Source organism: Xiphophorus maculatus, chromosome 19, assembly GCF_002775205.1.
Source record: "Xiphophorus maculatus strain JP 163 A chromosome 19, X_maculatus-5.0-male, whole genome shotgun sequence".
NCBI classification, from domain to species: domain Eukaryota; kingdom Metazoa; phylum Chordata; class Actinopteri; order Cyprinodontiformes; family Poeciliidae; genus Xiphophorus; species Xiphophorus maculatus.
In genome coordinates this window covers 17,819,956-17,842,351 of record NC_036461.1, presented here as the reverse complement: position 1 = coordinate 17,842,351, position 22,396 = coordinate 17,819,956, and the positions used below count along the sequence as shown (strand labels likewise).

The window sequence follows — 22,396 nt, the reverse complement described above, 5'->3', positions numbered from 1 at the left end:
AACATTACAGCATGACGTAAAGCTTAAAAAAAAGTCCATTTCACGTGACACTGTCCCTTTAAGAATATTGCGGCAAGGAGAAAAAAAAGGGAATAGAATAAGCTGAAAGTTTTCACCTTTAGCCGCAAAGAGAGTTTTGATGAACTAAAGCGACCGCTTTCAATTTTCCCGCGCCGAGAGCCGCGCCCCTCCGTGGGGGCAGTCCACGCTGCGCACCTGAAGCAGCCCTCCTACAATCAGTCAGTCAGGGAAGCAGGCTGCCAGACGGGTGGGAGGCCAGGTACGCAGCAGCGGAGCAGGAAGAACAACCAGGTCGTTTTCCCTCCCCCTACCCCATTTTTTTTCCTTCTCTATTGTTTTATTTCCACGCACCCACTCCCGCAACCAGGTGCTCCTCTCAGCCCACCTGCGTTTTCAGCGACGCGGTTTCGTTCAGGAAAGGCGGCGCAGCGCTGGCGGGGAAAACATGCCAGAAGACAGGAAAAAGCGGCTCTTCATCGTGGTGGATGTTCTGTGCGTGTTTGTCGGTGAGTGGCCGCGTTTTGTTTCCCCACTCCTTTTGACAGCGGCTGGGCCTGGGATCGGTTTCACCGCGCAGTCAGCTGCACAACGGGGGGAGGAAAAAAGGGAGAAAAACTGCGCTTCCTTTTGGGATTGTGTGACGCACAGGATTGCGCAACAGAGAGTCATTGGATTTATCGTAGGTGATAACTGTTGCTCCACAAGATGAAAGGGCAGAAAGTAAAACTGATTGTGTGAAAAAGGTTGCTCATCAGGTGGCACAGATTTAACTACGGAGTGGGTCTTTAAAGCCGAACAGAATATTTCTCAACACTGAGTGATCTTTGATGCTTATTGGCGCCTTTCCCTGAAATAATCTGCAATACTTTATTTACTTTTTATCTCATTTATTATCCTCCTCTTGTCTTGCGAAACTGTAAATGTATCCAGATGGGTGTGTGGAGTTGGTGCTATCTTCTCTGCACTTTTTTTTTTTTTTTTTTTACACTTTATTATGTTTTTTATTTAAAAAATGCAATCCAGTACATTTTCCCTAAATAGATGTACACTGACAGGACAAAAAAAAAAAAAAAAAGCACAGCCTGGTGGTAAAGTATAGATTTGAGAAGTTTGCAAAAACAGTTTTCTCAAAGGACATCATGTGGACAAAAAGGCTAATTAATCTGGGTCAATGACACCATAAGAGGCGCAACAGTCAGCCGCCCTTTGGCCTCCATTTCATACTTGCACATTGCCATTTTATTCACGTAAATAATTAATTCGCATCTATGAGTCTAAGCCACCTGTTTTTCTTTTTTGCTGTATTTCCATATTTTTATGAGCTGTGGAGATGCACAGAACTAAAAAAGCTGCAATTTTATGTATAATTTTAATTCAGTTGCAATAGTCCCTGTTTCTATTGTTTATTATTTTTTTAAATGATCATTATTCTGATTCTGTCCGGGCTTGTTGAGTCATATACCAAAATATCTCTAAGCGCCTAAATAGAAAGTGACTTTAATTGGTTTTAACTGTAGTTTAAACAAAAATAACAACTTCTTTCAGCTAAGGTTTTGTAAAATGGTTTCCACCGTTTCACAAGCCTTTCTGCCATGAACTGAGTCCAAACATTCAAAATTGCAGGAGATGCTATAAGTGACTGAAAATTCACAATAATATGTAATATTACACAATAATATACAATTTTAGTCTTTTTTTTTAACTTTTGTACTTTTAGCACAATGTCTTCCATTTGTGTCCTAGATTGTAAATATTCCTGCGTTCTCTGTGTTGATCAACAGGGTCCTAACATTTCCAGGTCCTGTTTATGGCCGACGGTTTGAAAGTCCAAAAGAACCAAAAACAACAGAGTTTATGTTGCTGCTGAAGCTCACCGTTGTTGTTTCGTAGCGCCGGAGGTTACACTGCTGTAATAGCTCAACATGATTTTGAACCCAGTATCTGGTCCAGGAGTGTCAGTTTTGGATCAGAAGCAGACGTTGGTTCAGACCAGGCGCATAAAACCTCATTGGTTTAAAACCATATTTTGAGTTTTGACTGCATGGTCCTTTTGAAAAAATTTAATTTTGGTGTTCTAAACCCCTGCTCAAGAGTTTTCCAGAAGAAAACAAATGCATCTGAAAGCAAGATTTGGTTTAAAAATCAAAAATATAAACTGATGTACACAGTTGCAGGGTTTCTCCCAGTGTAATATAAGCCTGGTGGGCCTCCAGGCTTTACTTGTGCCCCCATCAGGCTTAGCATTGCTTATTTATAAATTATTTTTTTAAATGTTTGCATTTTTTAAGACTTTATAGTTGGTGTTCAGATATTAATCTTAACCCTAACCCCCTGCCAATAATACATAATTATCAAGTGGTATTTTCAAATTTCCTGTCAACTTTAAACATTTTTAACTCATAAACATGGCCGGCTGCTGGATGAATGACTGTTCAGCAAGTTTACTGGGGGAAACCTTGCAGTTGCCTTATGTGATGTGACCTGATGCACATAGGCAGGATAAATGTTTATCTTGATTAAATAACGATTCCTGACACAGTCGCTAAATAAGTGGATGACAAATTTTTACGTACAAGTCGTGTTAGTGGCTTTAAAACAATCAGGAAGAACAAAAATATCTGTTGCTGATTCTTCCTGATGGTTAAGATCCTGTTTTGGAAACCACAGATTATGTGTGTTATTGTATAACCGTGTGAGTCCATCTATCCGACATGGAAAGGTCTTTGTTAAAACAAAGTTTTTTCCTAACTTTAAAGGTCCCATTCAGGAGGGGTGGGAGTGTGTGTGTGTGTGCGCGTTTGTTTGTTTCTAATACCTTGTGGGGACCATTTTCCTGACATATACTACATTGCGGGGACCCACTGCTCCTTCTGGGGACCGAAGCCTGGTCCCTACAAGGGGAAACCCTGTTTTTGGGTCAGGGGTCAGATTTAGGACTAAGGTGTGAATTGAGTTTTGGTTAGGGTTAGGTATGCAATGGCTAGGGTTAGGGTAAGGTTTAGGCTGTAGAAATGAATGGAAGTCAATGAAAAGTCCCCGCAAAGATAGCTGCACAAACGTGTGTGTGTGTGTGAAGCGGGGGGGGGTACAGCTTGTCAAACCGCATCCTCACAGAGACCCAAAGGTGGCCGCTCATGCATGTTGCTCAGGGTGGGCTCAGCTTGTGTGCAGGAGTGAGTCGTGCAAAAGGCAACAAAGCGACGCGCCGCAACTTGCTCTGCTCCCTGGCTTTCACACAAAGCCATCAGTGGCTTATCTTCCAGCTGTTTAGGTTAGGCTAGGTTAAACTTTATTAATCCCATAGGGAAATTGAGGTTATCTGTGTCATTATTGTTTCGGTTGTTTGCGTCACGCTGGACGCGTTTCTGACACCGCGATCCCGCCGAGCGTTGGTGATGACCCCTGGTATCGGATTCTCGCTTCGCTTGATTTTCTGCAGCTGCTTGTTGGGGTTGGGGGGTCACAAAAAGCAGAGAGTTCCTGCTGGAAGATTACAGGATTTATGTGTGGCCTTTGCATGTTTGCCTCCACTTGCGGATGCTTCTGCTGAGTGACATGGAGGAATGATAATGACTGCAGACTCTGCTGTAAATGCTCTTCTGTTTGTAGGAGGAAGTCTTGATTAAAAACGGCTTTTTACTGAGTTACTCAATAAAGACGGTCTGAGTCATTCTAATCTGAGTGATCAGGCGTAATGTTATGACCACTGCCAGATTGGGTGAATAACACCGATCATGGCAAGGCAATTCGTTCATACACAGGGTAATATGAAGTCCTTCACAGATAAAATACGAAGAAGTTTAGCTGAATGATTTTACACGTTTAGTAAAAGCATAAAAACACTGAGAGTTCATCACAAAAGAGAAACAAAACGATCAAATATAAGCAAATAAACATATGACATGACAGAAATGACCTTTTTATAGAAACGCTGCAGTAAATCGAAACATTTAAGCGAGCCAGCAGTTTTTGTTCATCTCAGGTTTTCAGGCAGATATGAAACTCTGCCTCGTCTTCTGCCTGGTCCTTACCTGACCAGGAGCTCTGAGTGAATCAGACGTGTTCATGCCTAAGACCATCAACAAGACTTTAAAATTGATCATTTGACTAACAGGGAGCCGGTGCAGTCAGGTTTATTGCTAGACCTCCTGTGGTTGTTTGAAATTCAGCTCTTAGTTCTTGATGAGGTTTGAATGCTAAGTCTTGAGTCTTGTAGTCAAACTGAGCCCTGATTTAGAACATTTTGCAAACAAAGCCAATAACTTCTGTCTCTTCTGCATTAACACTCTGGCTGGATAGGATATATCACTTCACACAATATCAATATCACAAATAACAGATTGGATGGCGATAAATAGCGCTATGCACTGAGGCTCTCTAGCTAATTGTTTATTTGGTGAGCTTGTTGTCTTAATACAGCATCAAATTGTTTCGGAAGGTAAATTGGTGATAAATTCATTATTAAATTCGGTAACACTTTATTTGAAGTCTCATATGACACGAGACTGTCACAAACATGACATGAATGACTCTTCATAAATGTTTACGACTGTTGTTCTGAAGCGTCATTCGGTAAGTAATGACACTTTTAATGCAACGTTGTACTAAAAGTTGCTTGAAAAGTTTATTAAAAGTGTAAACTTTGCATTATGTAGACAATAATGAGCATTTTAATACAAAGTTCCATTAAAACTTGCAATAAAATTGTCAACTTTGCATTACTTGTCACAATTTACCGAATGACACTTCATGACAACAGTCATCCATGACGACTCCTTCATGCTTATACGGATAATTATTAGGATTTGTTTACGTTTTTCGGGACCCAAACTGAGTTGAAGAGTCCTCTGCCAACATGTCGGTGACTGAAACACCAGAACACCTTCAGGGGTCTCATGGGGTCGGTAGGTACCTCAACCAAAATGGGGTACCAACTCGTTTTTAGACAAGCGGTCGTAATGATCTGCCTGATTGGCGTAGCACCTTGTTGTGAAATCGGAGGTGAGTCATTGTTGTGATGAGGAAGAGTTGTGAAGGCGAGTTTTCCCATCTGACAAGTTCACACAGCTTCCTAAATGTCCTGGATTTCTCTGTTCTTTTTTTTTTTTTTACTTGTAACCATTTATGATTAAATCTTTGTCACTGGCGGATGAACTGACAGCAGAAATGTTGCAAACATCCTTACGCCTTTCTGTTTCATGTTTAATCTAGTAATTATAAAAAAGGAAAGGATATTCTCTTGATCTTCAGTCTCGCTCCGTGTGTTGTTGATTACTCTGACGCTTTAAATCTTCTGACAAAACACAGATGATAAAATTGCCAAATTTCTCTCCTGATGAACTCTTCCTAAATTCCTGAGTTTTTAAAAAAAAATTTTTATCCACATTTATTGATACAAAGTGTTGGACTTCTGTATTGGTTTCTCACTAAATTTGAATATTATTTGCATAATATTTTGGCAGATTTTTTTTCCCCCATCACATCATATGCAGCTTAATGGAAAGGTAGATATGTCGCCACTTTTTAACTACACCAGTTAGAAATACAAGCAGAAAAACTCCTGCAACAGTTTAGTTAAAAGTGACTTTATCCTTGTAACATGACTCTTCAGCTTGTCATCTTGTTTGTAAGAAAAACAGGTTGGACTAGCTATGGAAAGCACAATTACGGTCGTTTTACGCACTTATCGTGTGGGTCATTTTTTAGCTTTATGCATTTAAAGATCTTGAGTGTTTATGTGAGTCATTCTTTTTTTCAGTGAAATAAATACAAAGCATATAATAATGATTTGTGCCCAAGTTTTATGTTGAAGAGTTTGGATGTGTTTTTGTTGTAAAATAATTGTCATAGTTTAACCTGTATAGATGCCGAGTTCCAGGTTGTTGCTAAAGAGTCAAGTCAAAGATTTATCTATTTGCAGTAGACTTTATGCAGAAGTTATGTTTAACATAACTTCTGCATAAAAATAAAAAAAACAGAACGATGCAAAACAATTATTTTGTTTGACTGACAGTTTAGGTTAGTACAAATTTTACCGCAACAGAGCAATGACCTCTGAAGTCATTTTAAAACCTGATTATTCAGTGCATCATGTTTTCTGAGTAAATTTCCCAAAGTTTGAACTTTTTTCTTTTTTTTTTTAAATGTGAAAGTCTATCTTTTTTTAGGCAAGAAGCTGACAAATATGTTTCGGTGTTTTTACTCCTTCCTCTTCCGTTCTGCACACAAACCTCCACCCTGTGGCTCTGACCTGTCGCCATTGCATGCAGAACCATCACAAACTGTACACACAGCAAGATGTACAAGTAGGCCTGTCACGATAGCAAATTTTGCTGAACGATTGTCTCAAAAATTATTGCGATATACGATAATATTGTTTGAAGATCTTTTTACACTGATTTAATGGAAATGACGTAATAATGCATGCGATTTCCTGTCAAAGATAGATACACTTTATTTTCAAAAGAACACTAAACACTGGAACTGATAAACAAAATAAACAAAACAACCAAAAACAAAAATAAAATGGATTCTCAGTCTCCATTAACAAAAAATGTAATGGAAAAAAAACTAAACATAAAGCCAAAGTGGAAATAAATACTGCATTCAACCAAAAGAGTGCAGATTATGAAGTGTGTATATTATGTTGCCCTTCAGTAATAATTAGATTTAAATAGAGAAGATGGGCACATCGACTACCTGATGCAATAATTCACACTATACTATTTTTTGCTTCTATTTTTCCCCTTACAACAATCTTAAAACGTTGGTCTTGGTAGATCGTCGTTGCCGCTCCGATCTAAATCAGGGGTTTATCCCCACTGGGATCTTAACGCAGCCTGTTGAATGTGACAGGTAGCCAATCAGAAAGCGTGGATTCTCCTTAGTGTTTTCTGAGGGGAAATTACGTCGGGGAATCCCAAACAGCTGACACGGCGCAACCCGAAGTCCAGCGGACATCGGAGATGATATGAGGAAACAACATTAATGTTTATTCAACATGCAAAGAATATAGAAATGACAAGAGGAGGAGTTGGAGCGAAATTGCTACCGCAATTTCAGCTGTTCCTTGTTAACGTGACATAAATAGGTTATAATGATTTTCATTCAGTCAGGACTTGACGCTGACACTAGCCACATGCATTGCAGGTAGATTGTAGTAAAGCATTGATTAATGCCTGGTTTTAAAATTAGTTCACTGGACTTGTAGCCATTATTTTGTGCCCATTGTTGGACACCACACGGCAGGACCGAACCCGATCGAACCGTTAAACCTAGGATTTCTGTCGGCTAATGTTTGGTCTGTCAGGTTTTGAAAATGAGCCGACAATCGGCCGACAGCTCTAAGATCGTGTCGTGTGCGCTGGGCTTTACACTAAGGAAATGAGGAAGGGAGGAGTCGGTGGAGAGCACCGGAGTTGAGCCTTTTTTCATTCGGTGTCATTAACAAAAAGAGAAAAAGGCCGGAAGAGACGATAATGCCGATAATTAAAATGACGTCGATAGTTTTAATTTATCGTACGATTAATTGATTTATCGTTTATCGCGACAGGCCTAGTCACAAGTGTGCATAACACGGCTGCCGACTCATTCACACACACTCGTTTAAACGTCACTCTGAGCAGACACACAGCAGTGTTTTTAAGAGATGCATGTATATAATTTTGTTTTCTTTCTCCTTTTAGGATTGCTTTAAACATTTAAACGGCCTACATTAAGAACATTTTAGGGTTTTTATGTGCTCCTAATGAAAGGCACTGAAGTAATCACCATGACAACAATTAGAAAGTATTGAAATGATGAGAAATGTGAATGACTTCAGCGATGGCTTCATGGTGAGACCTGTTATGGCTTAAAATGTGTCCAACTCGAGGCCCGTGGGCCAAATCCGGCCCGCCACAGCTTTTTATGCGGCCCTCTAGATTTTAAGTGTGTTTAACTATTGTATTGATCAAATCAATGCAGTTTTTATCTGTTTACTGCCAAATTCTATAAATCAGTCCCTCCAGATTCTTGAGAATTATTGTGGAAATTCACGCAAAATCTACAAATCCTCAAACCTTTTTGCTCTAATACATAATTGGGAGTTTATTGCAGATTTTTATCAAATTGTCAAAAGCTTTCTTTCTTGTACTAAACAGCTGCCTCAGCCTTAATTGATCATAATCTATGATCTATACAGCAAGTAATAAATAAATAAGCGTAAATATTTCCAAATTAGTACCACAAGCACATAGATTTTTATTGCCAAAAATCACAATCACTGGAGGGACTGAAAAGATGTTCAATAATACTATTTAATTTTAAGAAATCATTGATATTTTAACAGTTTGTGATCAGGTTTTATCAATACATTCTGGCACAACCGGCCCTTTAAGCGCATTCATGATCTTGATTTGGCCCAAAACGAAAATGAGTTTGACGCCCTGGCATAAAATGTCTGCACTCAAAACTTCCAGTTGGTAAAATGGCATAATTTCCAGTTAAAAGTTGGAAAACGGTGAGATTGTTAACGACTGGGATAAAACTAGCCATGTATTTTTCTTCCAGATACAAAAACATGTTTATATAAATGTATTTTGCAGCGCTGCGTGTGCTGCCCTTCGTTGTGATGTAGATCTTAAGTGTTTAGTTTTGCAGATGTGTAGTTGGATTGTCACACCAGTGACTTTCACCACATGACGTAACCAAAAAGCCAAACCTAAAAGCTGCTCTGCAAGCTCAAACTTTCTGTTTCAAGTCAAACTTTACAGGGGATTCTGGTCGTTTTTTTTCCTTCCTGACTGGGAATTTGTCAAATCCGACAGATATTAAAATCAGATTACAGTAATTCAATCCCGTCAAAGCGTGCCTCCTTATGCACACGCATCACAAATCGTTTGTTCACATAGACCTGGGATAATCTTGGATTTTCTGTTGGATTCAAACCTACTTTTGTCAAATTACACTTTCCTTTCTCTTATATGTTGCAATTCAAAGTTAGTATCTGCAGTTTAGACCCCACAGAACCAGAAATAAGTATCGATTGCTGTCACTGTCGTAGCTCGGCTGGTTTATTTTGGTCCTGAAGCTCGATACGGGTCTGCTGAACAGAAACAGAGCCTCCCTAAAATCTAACTGATAAACACAATTTTTCTTTTGCAAGTAGGCAATTAAAATCATTCAACTGGACGGGGAAAATCTGTAATGAGGAACTGAAAATGCTAATTGCATGTACTTTTGTTCTGAGGCATGACAAAAACGACCTAAAACTCCTGTGGCGTTTAATGGCAGTCGTCCGCATACAGCGTTGACAATTTGTTGAAAACATAATTTATGCTCCATTTGAAGGTACTGACAGATGTTGCTGCTGTTGGTCCGATTAATGGAGACGCAGCGTTGGTGTCGGTTTCTGCCACATCAGAGTCGATTGCAGACGGTTGACTCTGGCTGCCCGACATTCCTGTGCGACGGCGCCGCTCACACACTTTCCTGTGCCGATGTATTTATTATGTAGCGGTTTCATCAGAGGGGGGCTGTTTCAGTTTCTTTTGTTGCAGAAATGGTCAGAGTCTCACATCCATGAACATGGTGCAAATTACAGAGTGGCAGTTGATGGTTGGATGAATTTATTTTTTAGTTTTCCAATGTTTGTGCCTTTTGAAAGGAAAAGTGCAATTCTTTCAGTATCTGGCTTCTTTTAGTACAATCGAATGTTGATTCTCGTAAAAAAAAAAAAAAAAAGTGCAGAGAAATAAACTAATTATAGTAAATAACTACATAGACGGTGCAAAAAGGAATACAGTAAACTGACCCAGATCCCATGTATAGTGGTTAAACATTGATTAACATCCGTTTCTGAAGTTTAGCTAATTTTTACTCTGTTGGACGCAATTTCAGCAGTTTCCCTTAGACACGGCTGTGTCAGCTGAAAGTGAAGCAGCTTGCTGGATACAAATCTTGTGGTGATGATTTTGGAAATTTTCTGTGAAGCGAAAATCTTTTTCATGAAGCTCAGTTGTTGCTCTCGTCAAAAGTCTTGAGGGACTGAATCTAAACCATGCAGGAGTCGGTAGGCGGACGCTCCTGCGTTAATCATGAGGTTTGATTTGAAGGCTGATCCTTCAAGTCTGACAAACTGTATCTTAAAGTGAAACAAGACGTATTCCTGCAGTTTTTTTTGTTTTTCAATAAAGTTGGTTAATAAAGACTCCACGTCAAGCTGGACAAGCTACACTTTTTTGGTTACCAAAGCACTGAAAAAGTCACAGATTTCTTATTTATTTTTTAGATTGTTGATGTAGCAGCAATTTGGGTCCCCAGTAGAAAGAGAAATCTTGAGAATGTGATGTAAACGATGCGTGAACACTGAGAGAAAATCCCCACTCGCCAACTATTAGCTGCTAACTAAATTAACATTAACATTTCAGTAGGTTATGCTTACTGTAGTTGTGTGAAACATTAAATATTTTAAACGCTGAAACCTGAACTGTGTGATTTTAAATCATTTCTTGAAGCTGAAGACGATATATAAAGTATCAGCACATCGTCAGTTCTTCTACAATTACAAATTCTTAATAAAAAAAAACAAAAAAGAACTCCAATTAGTAAAAACTTTGTTATATTTGTGGAAAAGCCATTATTTAACCCAAAGTATTGCTAAAATTCTGCTCCATTCTTTTGAGTACAGTTGGCACACTTATATTTTGTTAGACACAATACTTTGATGTTTATCAAAATAATATTTGAACATAATTTTTAGCAACAAATCTCTTGTTTTCAGAGAAAATACTGCTCTGAAAACAAAACTCGTCTGTTTTGAATTTGACAATTCAGCTGCCTTTTGTCACATTTTCAAATGTTCATAATGATAATTTATAATTACTGATGCTTCCATAAAACCAACACATTGTTTAAACGGCAGCAGCAGCAACCTAAAGATCCACTAGTGTTTATCAGGATCATAAAATAAAAGTATTTGTCCATCACTACTTGTACAAGTTGCGATAGTTTATATTTTTAAAGTTTTCACGTCTTCTAGCTTAAATCAAGCCGCACGGTAATTATTATTTCCTTTGGTCAAACCGTGATAAATCCTCTCGGAACGTGAACAGTTGAGAAATGTAAAGCATGTGGTAAATATGCTGTAAGGCTTAAAGCAAACAAGCACCAAGTGCATTGAGCCGTGGCTTTCTGCGTTGACTCACAGCTTTATTGACGTAGTTAAACCTCAAGGTTATTGTTGAGTCCCTTCCAAGCATTGCATCAGATTTTAATACATTTTTCGTATCAGTAAAGCTCGAGCCAGCAGCAGTCGGGTTATCTTAACACAAAGACTGGAAACGACGGGGGTGGAGAGGGAACGGTGCGCCTTGCGCTGGCTACACTTGATAAAAGCACCCTTTGTGGCCTTCTCCAGTCTCGTAAAAATCAGTTATTTGCCTTCCTTTGAAACACAAAGCTGTCTGTTTCTTTTTATTTTTCCCAGGAAAAACGCCCGTCCTGACAGGACGCGATGCTCTTTTTCTGCAACAACACTCGTCTTGATTGCAGCAGCTGTCCAGAGAGTTCTTGGACGACGATGAACGTTGCAGACGGATGGGATTTTGACCGAGCCGCGCTGACGGAAAGCAGCCGAAGTGGACACAGTGTTGCTATCGTGCCGCTCTTCCTGAGCTCATTTCATGGGAATGCGGTTCAGGAGAAACGCAACGCGAACTGAAAAAAAAAGTCACTCATAAACAGAAAGATCTGTACAAGTTAAATATTTGTTTTCCTAAACATCTCCCAGGAGGATGTGCAGTCGGCTCGCAGACTTCAAACGTTCCTTACCTTTCCCCGTTTTTGGTTCTGCTTTTTGGCAAATATCTCAGTTATTCAGCTCTTACGGGTCTGTAGTGATGGCCGCTCATTTTGAGCAGAATAACAGGAACACTTCCCCCTTCCTGCAGGGTCATAGGTCAAGGGGAAGTTATACTTGCGTCTGATCCCAAATTCCATCATGTTTATTTTCTCAGGGTAGATTCAGGGTCTTTTTTCTTTCTTTTTTTTTTAACCTGACAGGACTGTAAAAGTGTGAAACAATACTTTTCCCCTCTTCTTCCTCCCCCTCTTTTTTTCTTCCTTTTTTTTTTTTTTTTTTAAATCTGTCCGGTTGACATTTCATATCAGAGGACAGAAAGTCAGCAAAAACCACGAGTGTGTTCCTCCTCCTGGGTGGAAACGTTGTGAGACGAACCCATTGTTTGTTCGGAGCGCTAACGGCTCACGCAGGAACTAAAACTTGACAGCAGCGTGGAAAATGTCACATCGGGATGAGAAAAGCTGGTACAAGCCTAAAACTCTTTCTACAGCTGTGAGCAAAACGTGGTGTTGTTTTTTGTTGTTGTTTTTTTTTTTTACATTTTTATTTAAGACGGATTGCATGAGAACCATTCCAAGACAAAGAATTAGGCCAAAATCATTTATCAGGCTGCAGAAATGGAGGAAGAATTCACTTTAGGCTGTTTGAAACATTTTCTGCATGAAGTGAAAAATGCTTCATTTTTATCCAGGTTCTCTGGTATGTGTCGGTCAGGCCATCAGCATGACGCGTAGCCCACCGTGCTTCCCTGTGCTGCGGCTTGGAGTTAGTGTTTGGTTTGTTAAACTCTTCACGGTGCTTAGTCACTTTGAGATGCAAATTTATTTTGAGATCTTTTCCTGAAGTGGACTAGTTAGATCCTGTTGATCCAATTTGAACTGAACCAACGTGTGGGTTTTGTAAAAATATCGGCAATAAACTCTCTGACGCACTCTGAGGTTCCAGGCGTCGGCGCGGCCCGCTCCTCGGTCCAGAACACGTCCCATAGGAAGGAAACAAAACCAGGCCTTCTGGAATAACAGAGCAGATAGAAACAGACAACAGGAACTCTGATCTGGATTCAGCTCACAGTCGATGTCCACTTCCTCATTCGCTGTGTGGCTAAATGCGCTTGGTGCCGGTTGATCCCTGTGTGCGTTTTTTTTTTTTTTTTCTTTTTCTTTAAACAAACGCGGCTTAAATTTGTCCGGTCACGCAGCATGTAGCCTCCTGCGACTCGTGTCGAACAATCAGCGTCTTATCTTAATCTTATCCCCCCTCCCTGCTGAACAAACACTGGATGGGCCTTCGCTTCAACGCCAGGCTGAGGGCAACGCTTGACCTGCTGGAGAGATGGGCCTCGGAGATGAGAAGAGCAGAGGAGGGGCGGGACTTCCTGTCATGAAATCAATTCTCCTGAATGAGGAACCCGCTCATCATCAAAGACCAGTACGGACATTAGGGTTCGTCTTCTGGTGCCACTGAAATATGCTGCATGCGTCACAATCTGTGATTCACTAATGATGTAACTGGTCAGAGTCAACTTAGGATGACTAGAAACACTTGTGGTTGTAAAACATTTTGCAACACGGTTTGTGGATCGACTGGGAGACGTCTGGACATTTTATTCTTTCCTCTGACGGTTCACCTTGGCTTTGGAAATTAATTTCAAGTGAATCAAAAATGTTATTTTCCTGAACTAGGTGACCAACAATTTCCTTTTTATGAAAGCTTTCCTCAAGTGATGGGTGCTATTGGGTAAAAGAAAACGATTTAAGATTTTATAAACTCATTTAACGTAAAAAAAAAAAAAGCCCCCCAAAAAACATATTTTTTGTTAAACTGTGATTTATTCTGCTGGTTAGGGAGCATCCCGTCAATTCGCACACATTTTTCCACAGATTCTGAGGGGATTTAGATCTGGACTTGGACTGAGCCACTCGTACGCAGCAATGTGCTTTGATACAAACTGCAGTTGCATCAGATAAAGAAAACAACCAACTGGAATACTGAGATAAATTGAGATGTGACTCCAGTATGTCTTTTCCTTCGTTGTCTCGTCCCCACCACTCTTTGTGAGCTTTTGAATCTGTTATAAGAATAACAAAAGCCTTCCAACAAGCTAAAAATATTACTGGTATACAGGGAATTTTGTCCATGGCACTTAAAATAAGATGCCAAATGTCCTGTGCAGTGGTCAAATTGCAACCTTCCACTGGACAATGAATCTCTGCCTCATCTCTCTTTTTTTATTTTTATTTTTGCAGCCTCTGACTGGATTTCTTCCAGGATTTTTCTCATTTAAGGTTCATTCATTTCCTCCAAAAAATGCTGATTAAAGCTTCCCCCCCACAGCACGACGCTGCCACTGTTTGGCATTGATCAGGTCTAATACAAGCATCGTCGATCTAAATTGTAAAACTTGTGCCCCATACTTGATTTGTGGCAAACTGCATTTTATTTTTGCTAGCATAAACGTTTCAGATTTACATTTGCAAAGAAAAGAAAACAAGTGTCCCATAAAACCCCTCCCAAATGATCAAAGGTGTGTGGATACTATTGCAAAACACTGCAGCGGTTCAGAAAATTCAGAAAAAATATTTTGGTGCAGATTCTGGTGCAGAATAGTGAGGTTTATTTGTCTTTGCAGCATTTGTCAGCAGGCATTTACATGAAAACAACATAAACAAACGAATGTATGTAACGGTTCGCTTTGAGGCCATTTTGAAGTCGTTCCCTTGACACGGTTGCATAGTCTACCTCTGTCCTGTAGCTGAGCACCAGATCTCTATGTGAGATTACTGCTGTGACTTTACGTGAACTTTGGTGGATTATTGTCTTTCTGCTGGACAAACTGAAGGTGCGCTCTCCGAGGAAATGAAGGAAGTGCTGTCTTTGCAGGGAACACTTGTGGTGCGTGTCAGTGACTACGCAGCTACTAGCCTAACACATAAACTCCATCCAATTCCCCCCTTGTTTCTGCCTTCAGCAGAAAGTTCTTGAAAACAGGAAAGCTATTTAAAGGCTCTTAGTCAGATAAAACTGTTGTCCTCCTCTGATTTAAGAGACGACTCTATGTCATCTTTTGTTTGCTCTGAGGGGAAGTTTTGAGCCCAGCGTTTCCTGACCGTCCTCAACAAAAGCCTTTTCTCATTACGACCTTATAAATGCACGCCTCTCTTTTTCGAGTCAGCAAACTTCGGCCCTTTTTTATTTTCCTTTTGTCTGTCAGGAGTGTGTGTGAGCACGTCAGCACGTCTTCGGAGGCATGTTGAATGTGTGTTTTCCCCCTCCGCTGCCCGGCTTCCCAGGCCCTTTACAGTGTGAACGCCGCCCCCGCTGTCAGAGGTCGCCTCTGCAGTGTCCGGCCGGTTTCCACGGCCACCGGTGTCTCGTTTTTTTTTTATTTTTGTTGTTTGTTTTTTGTCGGGGTTTTTTTAAAGAGAAAATGCAACCTGCAGGGATAAAGCTGTAGCCTCTGGCAAATTCACGCTCTTGGGAGAGTGGTGTCTTCTTTCTGAAGCTAAAATCTTGAGTGTGTGTTTAGCCGTTTCCTGAGTAGCAGCTGTCTGTGTGTTTGAACTATTCTTACCAGGACTTTAGAAACATTACAGACCCACAAGCTTTGGCTCCCAACTGGCCACCAGTTTATTGGCATCAACGCAAACTAAGGTTTTTAAGTGGTTCAGGGTCTTAAAAGTGCAACAAAACTTGCGATTCCGTTGTCCACCTGTCCCTGCCCACAAGTTGACCGGCTAAAGCAAAGCTACGCCGTGTTTTTCCTCTTGCTTACAAAAAAAGTTTAACAAAGCGCTTTGGAAAACTGAGCTTTGTGCTTTGAAAAAGTCCTTGCTCCGTTAAAGATTACATTTGCTGTAGACTTTCTGTCACACTTTCGTGTTCAGCAAAAAAATAAATAAAAAATGATAAAAGGTGACTTCGATCATGAATTTTCAAAGTCATAGTTTGTGTTTACTTCACCAGCAACACCCAGGCCTGATTACTGTTCTAAGATCAGAAAATTGATTGAGGGAGGCTGAAAGGGGTAAATGTCCCAATTTAAGACGGGGGAAGCATTCATCGCTATGTCAGGTTGGAAGCTGCTGCAAAGTTTGTGACTCCACAAGGCTTTGTGACTCCAGTGAGCTGCAGCGAAAGACATTATCTATGAAGGGAGAAAATATGGAACAGTGGTGAGTGTTTCCATGAGGGGTTAGCATCACATCACTTCTCTAAGCACACTTTAGTGGGTTACCCAGCGGGGCAGAAAAGAGCAACATTTAAAAATACTTCAGGCTTCATTTGCCTCAGGTCAGTGTCTGGATTCAACAGTAATGACTTGGAAAAAAAGGCCCCAAGGCCAAAATCACAGCTGATAAAAATATGACAAAACAAACAAACAAAAAAAAAAAAACACTATTTCACATTTGCTCAAACTCACCTTGACGATCCTCAAAACATTTGGAAAAATGTTCTCTGGACTGGTGAGAGGAAATTCAACTTTTTTTTTGCCGTTACATCTGCTATAAAACTAACAGGATTTTCTAAAAGGAACACCACACACGCACTCAAACACGGCGGTGGTGGTATGATGGGCTTTGGAAGACACGCTGGGTTACACGGCAGAATAATTGTCTGCCGTAAATGCACCATCAAGTCCAACCTTCATCAAGTCCAAGTCAGATTGAAGGTTTTGCAGTGGCTTAGTCAAAGCTCAGGTTAGAAATTAATTTTCAAAAATGTGGTTTGACAATAAAATACGTTAAGAGTGACAAAGATTGGGGAACAGTTCCTCCACAGCCACGTAAAGAAAACTACTTGCCAGTAATTGTGAATCCTCGATGGCAATTCTTGTTGCCTTGGGCTGCAAAAACAGTTTTAGGGTGAATTTATTTTTGACTTTTCATAAAGTCTGTAGAAATCCCTCAAACGTCTGTTCTCTCTCTCGCTCTCCTCTGTATTTCATCACTACTAGTTTATTAAAGTGATGAGCAATCTGGATGCGGCCATGTTTTCAGAATGGTCGCATTTACTGCCGATGAGACCAGAATCATCCAATTGTTAGTCGGCACATTTTTTGAAGTGACTCGAATGTTGCCCCTGAACGCCGACCCGGCGCATTATTGTGATTAAAATGTAGCGGTGGGCTCCGTTTCTCGTTGGGTTCTTTAAATAAAAGCAGATAAAGCAAATAAAAGCATAAATGCGTACGTGACGCTATCGCTGCATCAGACTGTAAATGTGTTGCCAAAAATTCACGCAGCGCAGCTTGTGTGCATCGGTATCGTTTCTGTAAAGAAAACATCGATAATGTCCTTTTTTATATTGGATGAAATTTAATGTAGAAAGTGATGTGACAGGTTTTGTTGTTGTTGTCTTTGCTTTGCGTCATGTTTTCTCTCAGCTACTGAATTTATAAAAAATCTTTTAAGTAAATTAGAAGTCATAATTTGTATAAAGCTTGAACAAAATACTGGATTTATTTTTTGAATAATAATAATAAAGGAAAGCTTACTGTTCTTTTTTTAAAAAGTCAAACTCTCTAAAGAAGGCAGAACTTAGTTTGGTGATTTTTATTTTTTAACATCATTAGACATTGTAATCATATCTACTGAAGAGACTCACTGTGTTTTTAGATATTAAAGTTCCCGCCTTTCCTACTTAATGAGCACATTTCATTTTAGGATCCACACTGACGTTCAGGCATTTCTTCTCCTACCCAAACATTTAAAAAGGGGAATAAAAAAAAAAAAGAAACTACCTTTATTACTAAATTAATTTTCCTGCGTCTCCACCTCCAGCGGCTCTGCCTTCAGCCATCCTCACGCTGAGGTTCAAACCCTATCGGAGAGGAATCCACTGCGACGACGAGAGCATCAACTATCCCTACAGGAAAGACACCATCTCCCATGGAACCATGGCCGCTGTCACCATCACCTGCTCTATGGTCATTGTAAGTCCTATTGTTGAGCTCGTGGTTGCGACTCGTTGCGTGAAGGTCGTTGGTTTTTGTTTTTGTTTTTTAACGCTTTGCCAACCGTTTTTCTCGCTGCAGATCACCACCGGAGAGGCCTACCTGGTGCACACGAAACGCCTGCGTTCAAACTCCACGTTCAACCAGTACCTGTCCGCGCTCTACAAGGTGGTCGGCACCTTCCTGTTTGGCGCGGCGGTCAGCCAGTCCCTGACCGATTTGGCGAAGTTCACCATCGGCCGCCCCCGTCCGAACTTCTTGTCCGTGTGCGCCCCGAAGTCCTGCAAGGGATACGTGCTGGATATCAACTGCACAGGCAGCCTGCACAATGTGACGGAGTCCAGGTGAGAGGAAATGGATCCGCCACTCGCTCAGTGTCCTCAGAGTTGGTTTACACACGACATTGCAACTAGCATTAATATTTGCTTTATTTAGGCATCACTACAACTCAAGAGTCAATTCATATAAAGTTGCATGAAATCCAGTTCTGTCCAGATTTGGTCTAAAATCAGCATCACACACAGAGTGGATGATTTATTCCTCCTTGAAGGAATAAATATGAGTGTCTTGAATTATTTCTCAACCAAAACTGCTTTTTATTTTCTCCTCTCCCCCCCAGTAATATTAAAAACAGTATATTGAATATTGTGAATTAAAAAAATAATAACTATAATCTCCCAATGGAATGAATCTTCATTTTAATTTTGTTCTCTCTCTCTCTCCTCAGGCTGTCATTTTACTCCGGTCACTCGTCCTTTGGGATGTACTGCATGCTCTTCCTGTCGGTGAGTGACCCCGTTTGACCTTTTGTCCAGATGTGAAAAGACTTGTTTAGTGGAAAGCCCAGAAATGAGCCACAACAGGAGGAGGCTGTCGAGACACGGACGTCTCCGGTCTGAAAACACCATTGTTGTCATTTTTCATATTTTTACTGTAGGAGGAAAGCAAACAGATCTAATAATAACTCCAGTGTCATTTAATAATAACCTCCAGTGTCATTTGGTCAGAGTTAAGTGTGTGTGTGTGTGTGTGTGTGTGTGTGTGTGTGTGTGTGTGTGTGTGTGTGTGTGTGTGTGTGTGTGTGTGCGCGTGTGCGCAGCTCTACGTCCAGGCCAGGATGCAGGGGAAGTGGACGAGGCTGGTCCGGCCCACCATCCAGTTCTTCCTGGTGGCGTTTTCTCTCTACGTTGGATACACACGCGTCTCCGACTACAAACACCACTGGAGCGACGTCCTGGTGGGGCTGCTGCAGGGCGCGCTCATCGCTGTGCTCACGGTGAGTCGGCTAACGCTAGCATCTTACAGACATGTGAAGCACAGTGAGAGAAAACCATGTCACTTTTTTAAAAAGTCTTTATACCCCTATGAGCCATATTAGAAATATTTAGAGTGGGTGGGTTCGATTCCCAGACCCGGCGACATTTACCGCGTGTCTTCCCCCCTCTCCTTCCCCCTTTCCTGTCAGTCTACTTTCATTTAAGGGACACTAGAGCCCACAAAAGATTCCCTGGAGGGAAAAAAAAGAAGAAATATTTAGAGTAGCTGAGAGACTCAAAGATGGCGAAAGGATGGAGATTTAAAATATTCAGCAATAGCATCATGATTAGTTTGCAGCCTTATTCTGTTGTGCCATAATCTCTACAGTTTCAAATCATGCATTTAAAACTGCAGTTTTAAAAAAATTGTAACTTTTTAAAAAACTGTCACTCTTTTGTGACAGTTTGGCATTAGATGGTAAATCTGCGGAAAGAATCGAGCTCTTCTTTCAGCGCCAACTAGAAACAACCAATCAGAGTAGACTGAAAACTCCAAGATGCTCCTGATTGGTTGTTTTTGACCGAGAGTATTTCTTCAGACGGCTCAGGGAGGAAGTGGAGGAGCTCGATCTTTTCACAAATGATCTGTTTCATATTCTACCGTCAGAACACTGTAAGAGTATGTTTAAAAAAAATACACTTTTGTTTATATATAAAATGTTAATTCTGCAGCTTTAACTTCAAATTGTGAACTTCAGATTTAGTTTCATGTCCTACCTCTGCTGTCCATTTTTTCTCCCTGACCTGTCGGATGTGTTCCTTCGTCACGATTCTGCTTGTTCATTAATGCGCGACGTACCCGAGGGAAGCTGACTCTTCAAATCAGACAAAATTGGTGTCAAACGTTTGTGCAGCAAAATGTTTTGTTTGTGCCGCTTTGACTTTGAAGATATTAATGAAAGTTTAAAGGTCAAACCATCGACCAGACCCCCCAACTTTTACTAAACCAAAATGACCTTTTAAACTTTCATTAATGTCTTTAAAGCCAAAGCAGCACAAACACGTTTCTGCTGCACAAACCAACACAAGTCGGGTTAATTGACACCAATTTCATCTGATTTGAAGAAGGTGGTGGTGGGGTGGGGGGGGGGCTGACTGATTGACCTTTCAGGACCTCTGGAAACATTTCTAAATATCTTTAAAATTATAGCGGCACGAACAAACATTTTGGCTGCACAAACGTAGCAGAAGATGATGGAGACCGACTTCACTGAGGTGTTCATTAATTAACAAACCTCTGAGGCCTCCACAGCACAGCTGCACTGGGCTGTATTTATGTGTAGCAGATTAAAGACAACTAAATACAAATGCTTGTCTCTCTTCTGGTTCGTTTGCAAAAGTTTAAATATGAAACATTTGAAGGGGCTGTTAAATAGCAGTTCCAGTATTTACATTACTTCCAGAGGCGGCCTTTCTGCTTTCTGTGTTTCAAACTCGCTCGCTTCTCTCCGCTCTCAGGTTCGACACGTGTCGGATTTCTTCAAGCAGCGGCCGCCGCTCTGCGCGCAGGCGGACGAACAGGCGGAGGAGGAGCAACTCGAGAGCAAGCCGAACCCGCAGCCTTTGGACTCGCAGCACGGAAACCACTACAGCCACCCCGGACTGGCGTGAGCCGCAGACGAGCGCCGGCGGCAGCCGCTCCGTTGTCCACAGGACTGTTTTTTAAAAGCACAAATAACCCACACAGAAAACTTTGACACGGCTATTTTATGACTATGACAAGTATGATTCCCCCAAAACCTGCTGGAACAGAAACTTTAGGATGTTTTTGTGGGTGGGTGTGTTTTGCTGCAGAAAGATGTGCCCAATTGACTTGTGTGTGTGTGTGGATTTGTGCACCAGTGTAGAATAATTATGTTTTATATCGTCTCTTAATCGCTCAGCTTTTCAAATTGTGCCAAATTAAAAGTGACAGTTTTAAACAAATGGCAAGAGAACGTTCCTCTTCTTCAGTCGAATAACAAACCCTTGCCGCGTTGTCGCAGTCCGGACCGGTTTTATATTCGCTGCAGCTGAATGTATCTGCACCTCCCTGACGTTTTAATTTTCCTATGCATGTGTTTTTATCCTCCTCAGAGGCAGGTGCATCTGTTCAGCCATGTTCTCCTCTTTATAGCTATTGCATGCAATGTATGTCATTTCAAGATTAACACGTTTTCTATGTTACAGTGGCAGTTCCTGCTTTGACGGCACGTCGACTAATAGAGAGTTAAGTTTTATATATTTTAAAGAATCTGTCGACAGAATAACTATCTCCAGGTTTTAACTAGTGTATATATTGTTTTGATTCTTGTCTCATGCGAAATGGTTCTAAAGCCAAAAGGCAAGGAAAACAAATGGAATAAAGATTTCATACATTTCAGGTATTTTTTAGATTTTTATTTTTTAAAGAAACACTTTTGTGTGGTTAAAGTTGGGCCGGTTTTTAAAATTTAAACCACAGATGACAAACTAGAATTAAGTCCAACTTGAATCAGAAGGCGGCTAAAATACAACTCTGGAAAAAATTACAGAGACCACTTATCAGTTTTTACTCTTCATAGGTTTATGTTTGAGTAAAATTAACATTGTTTTATTCTATGAAGTATTGACAACATGTCTATGAAATTACAAGCAAAAATTTTGCATTTATTTGCACAAAATGAGAAATGGTCAAATAATAAAGTTATTATGCAAAGAAAACAATAAAACTGACTCGGGGAAGAGTTCAGAAATCAGTATTTGGTGGAATAACCAAGAGGTTTTCAATCGGGTTCAGTGCAGTGGGCTCTTAATTTTTTCCAGAGCTGCATGTAGCGAAGCCCCTATCAAAAACCATTTTACATTTACAGCAAATTTACTGTATTTTTAGCAGTATAAACCTCTTTTTTCCCACGCTTTGGACCATGCGGCTTATAGCCCGCTGTAGTCTGGAAAACGCGGACTTTTGTTTTCATCATATAATGCTATTATCCTTACAACCCATGTTGGCTGTAATTCCCGCCCCGTGTCCCACTTCAACCAGGAAGAAGAAAGAAATTGCATAACAATGTCTCGCACTGAGAAAATGCTTTACTTGCTGATCTCCGTGGTCGCGTTCAGAACCTGCTCAGACTGGGTTCATGTCTGAACCTGCTGCCAACAGTTCAGATTCCTGACGGAGAGCGAACCGGGCCGGTCGAGCCACATCACACGTAGCAGAACAAAAGGCTGTGAATAATGCTTTTTTTTTGCTCCTTTTAATAAGTGTAATCCTCACTTGTTGGATGGATTATTATTACGGAA

At 40.6% G+C, this 22,396-nt stretch overlaps 1 protein-coding gene across 1 annotated transcript; it reads left to right on the top strand.

Annotated features, from left to right (window-relative positions):
* Nucleotides 1-210: 210 nt before the first annotated feature.
* Nucleotides 211-21,058, top strand: plpp2 (phospholipid phosphatase 2). The gene is made up of 6 exons (XM_014472630.2): nt 211-527; nt 17,644-17,795; nt 17,898-18,160; nt 18,544-18,601; nt 18,916-19,092; nt 20,591-21,058. The coding sequence occupies exons 1-6, from the start codon at nt 467-469 to the stop codon at nt 20,741-20,743; spliced, it is 864 nt and encodes a 287-aa protein (XP_014328116.1). The 5' UTR covers nt 211-466; the 3' UTR covers nt 20,744-21,058.
* The last annotated feature ends 1,338 nt before the right edge of the window (nt 21,059-22,396 follow it).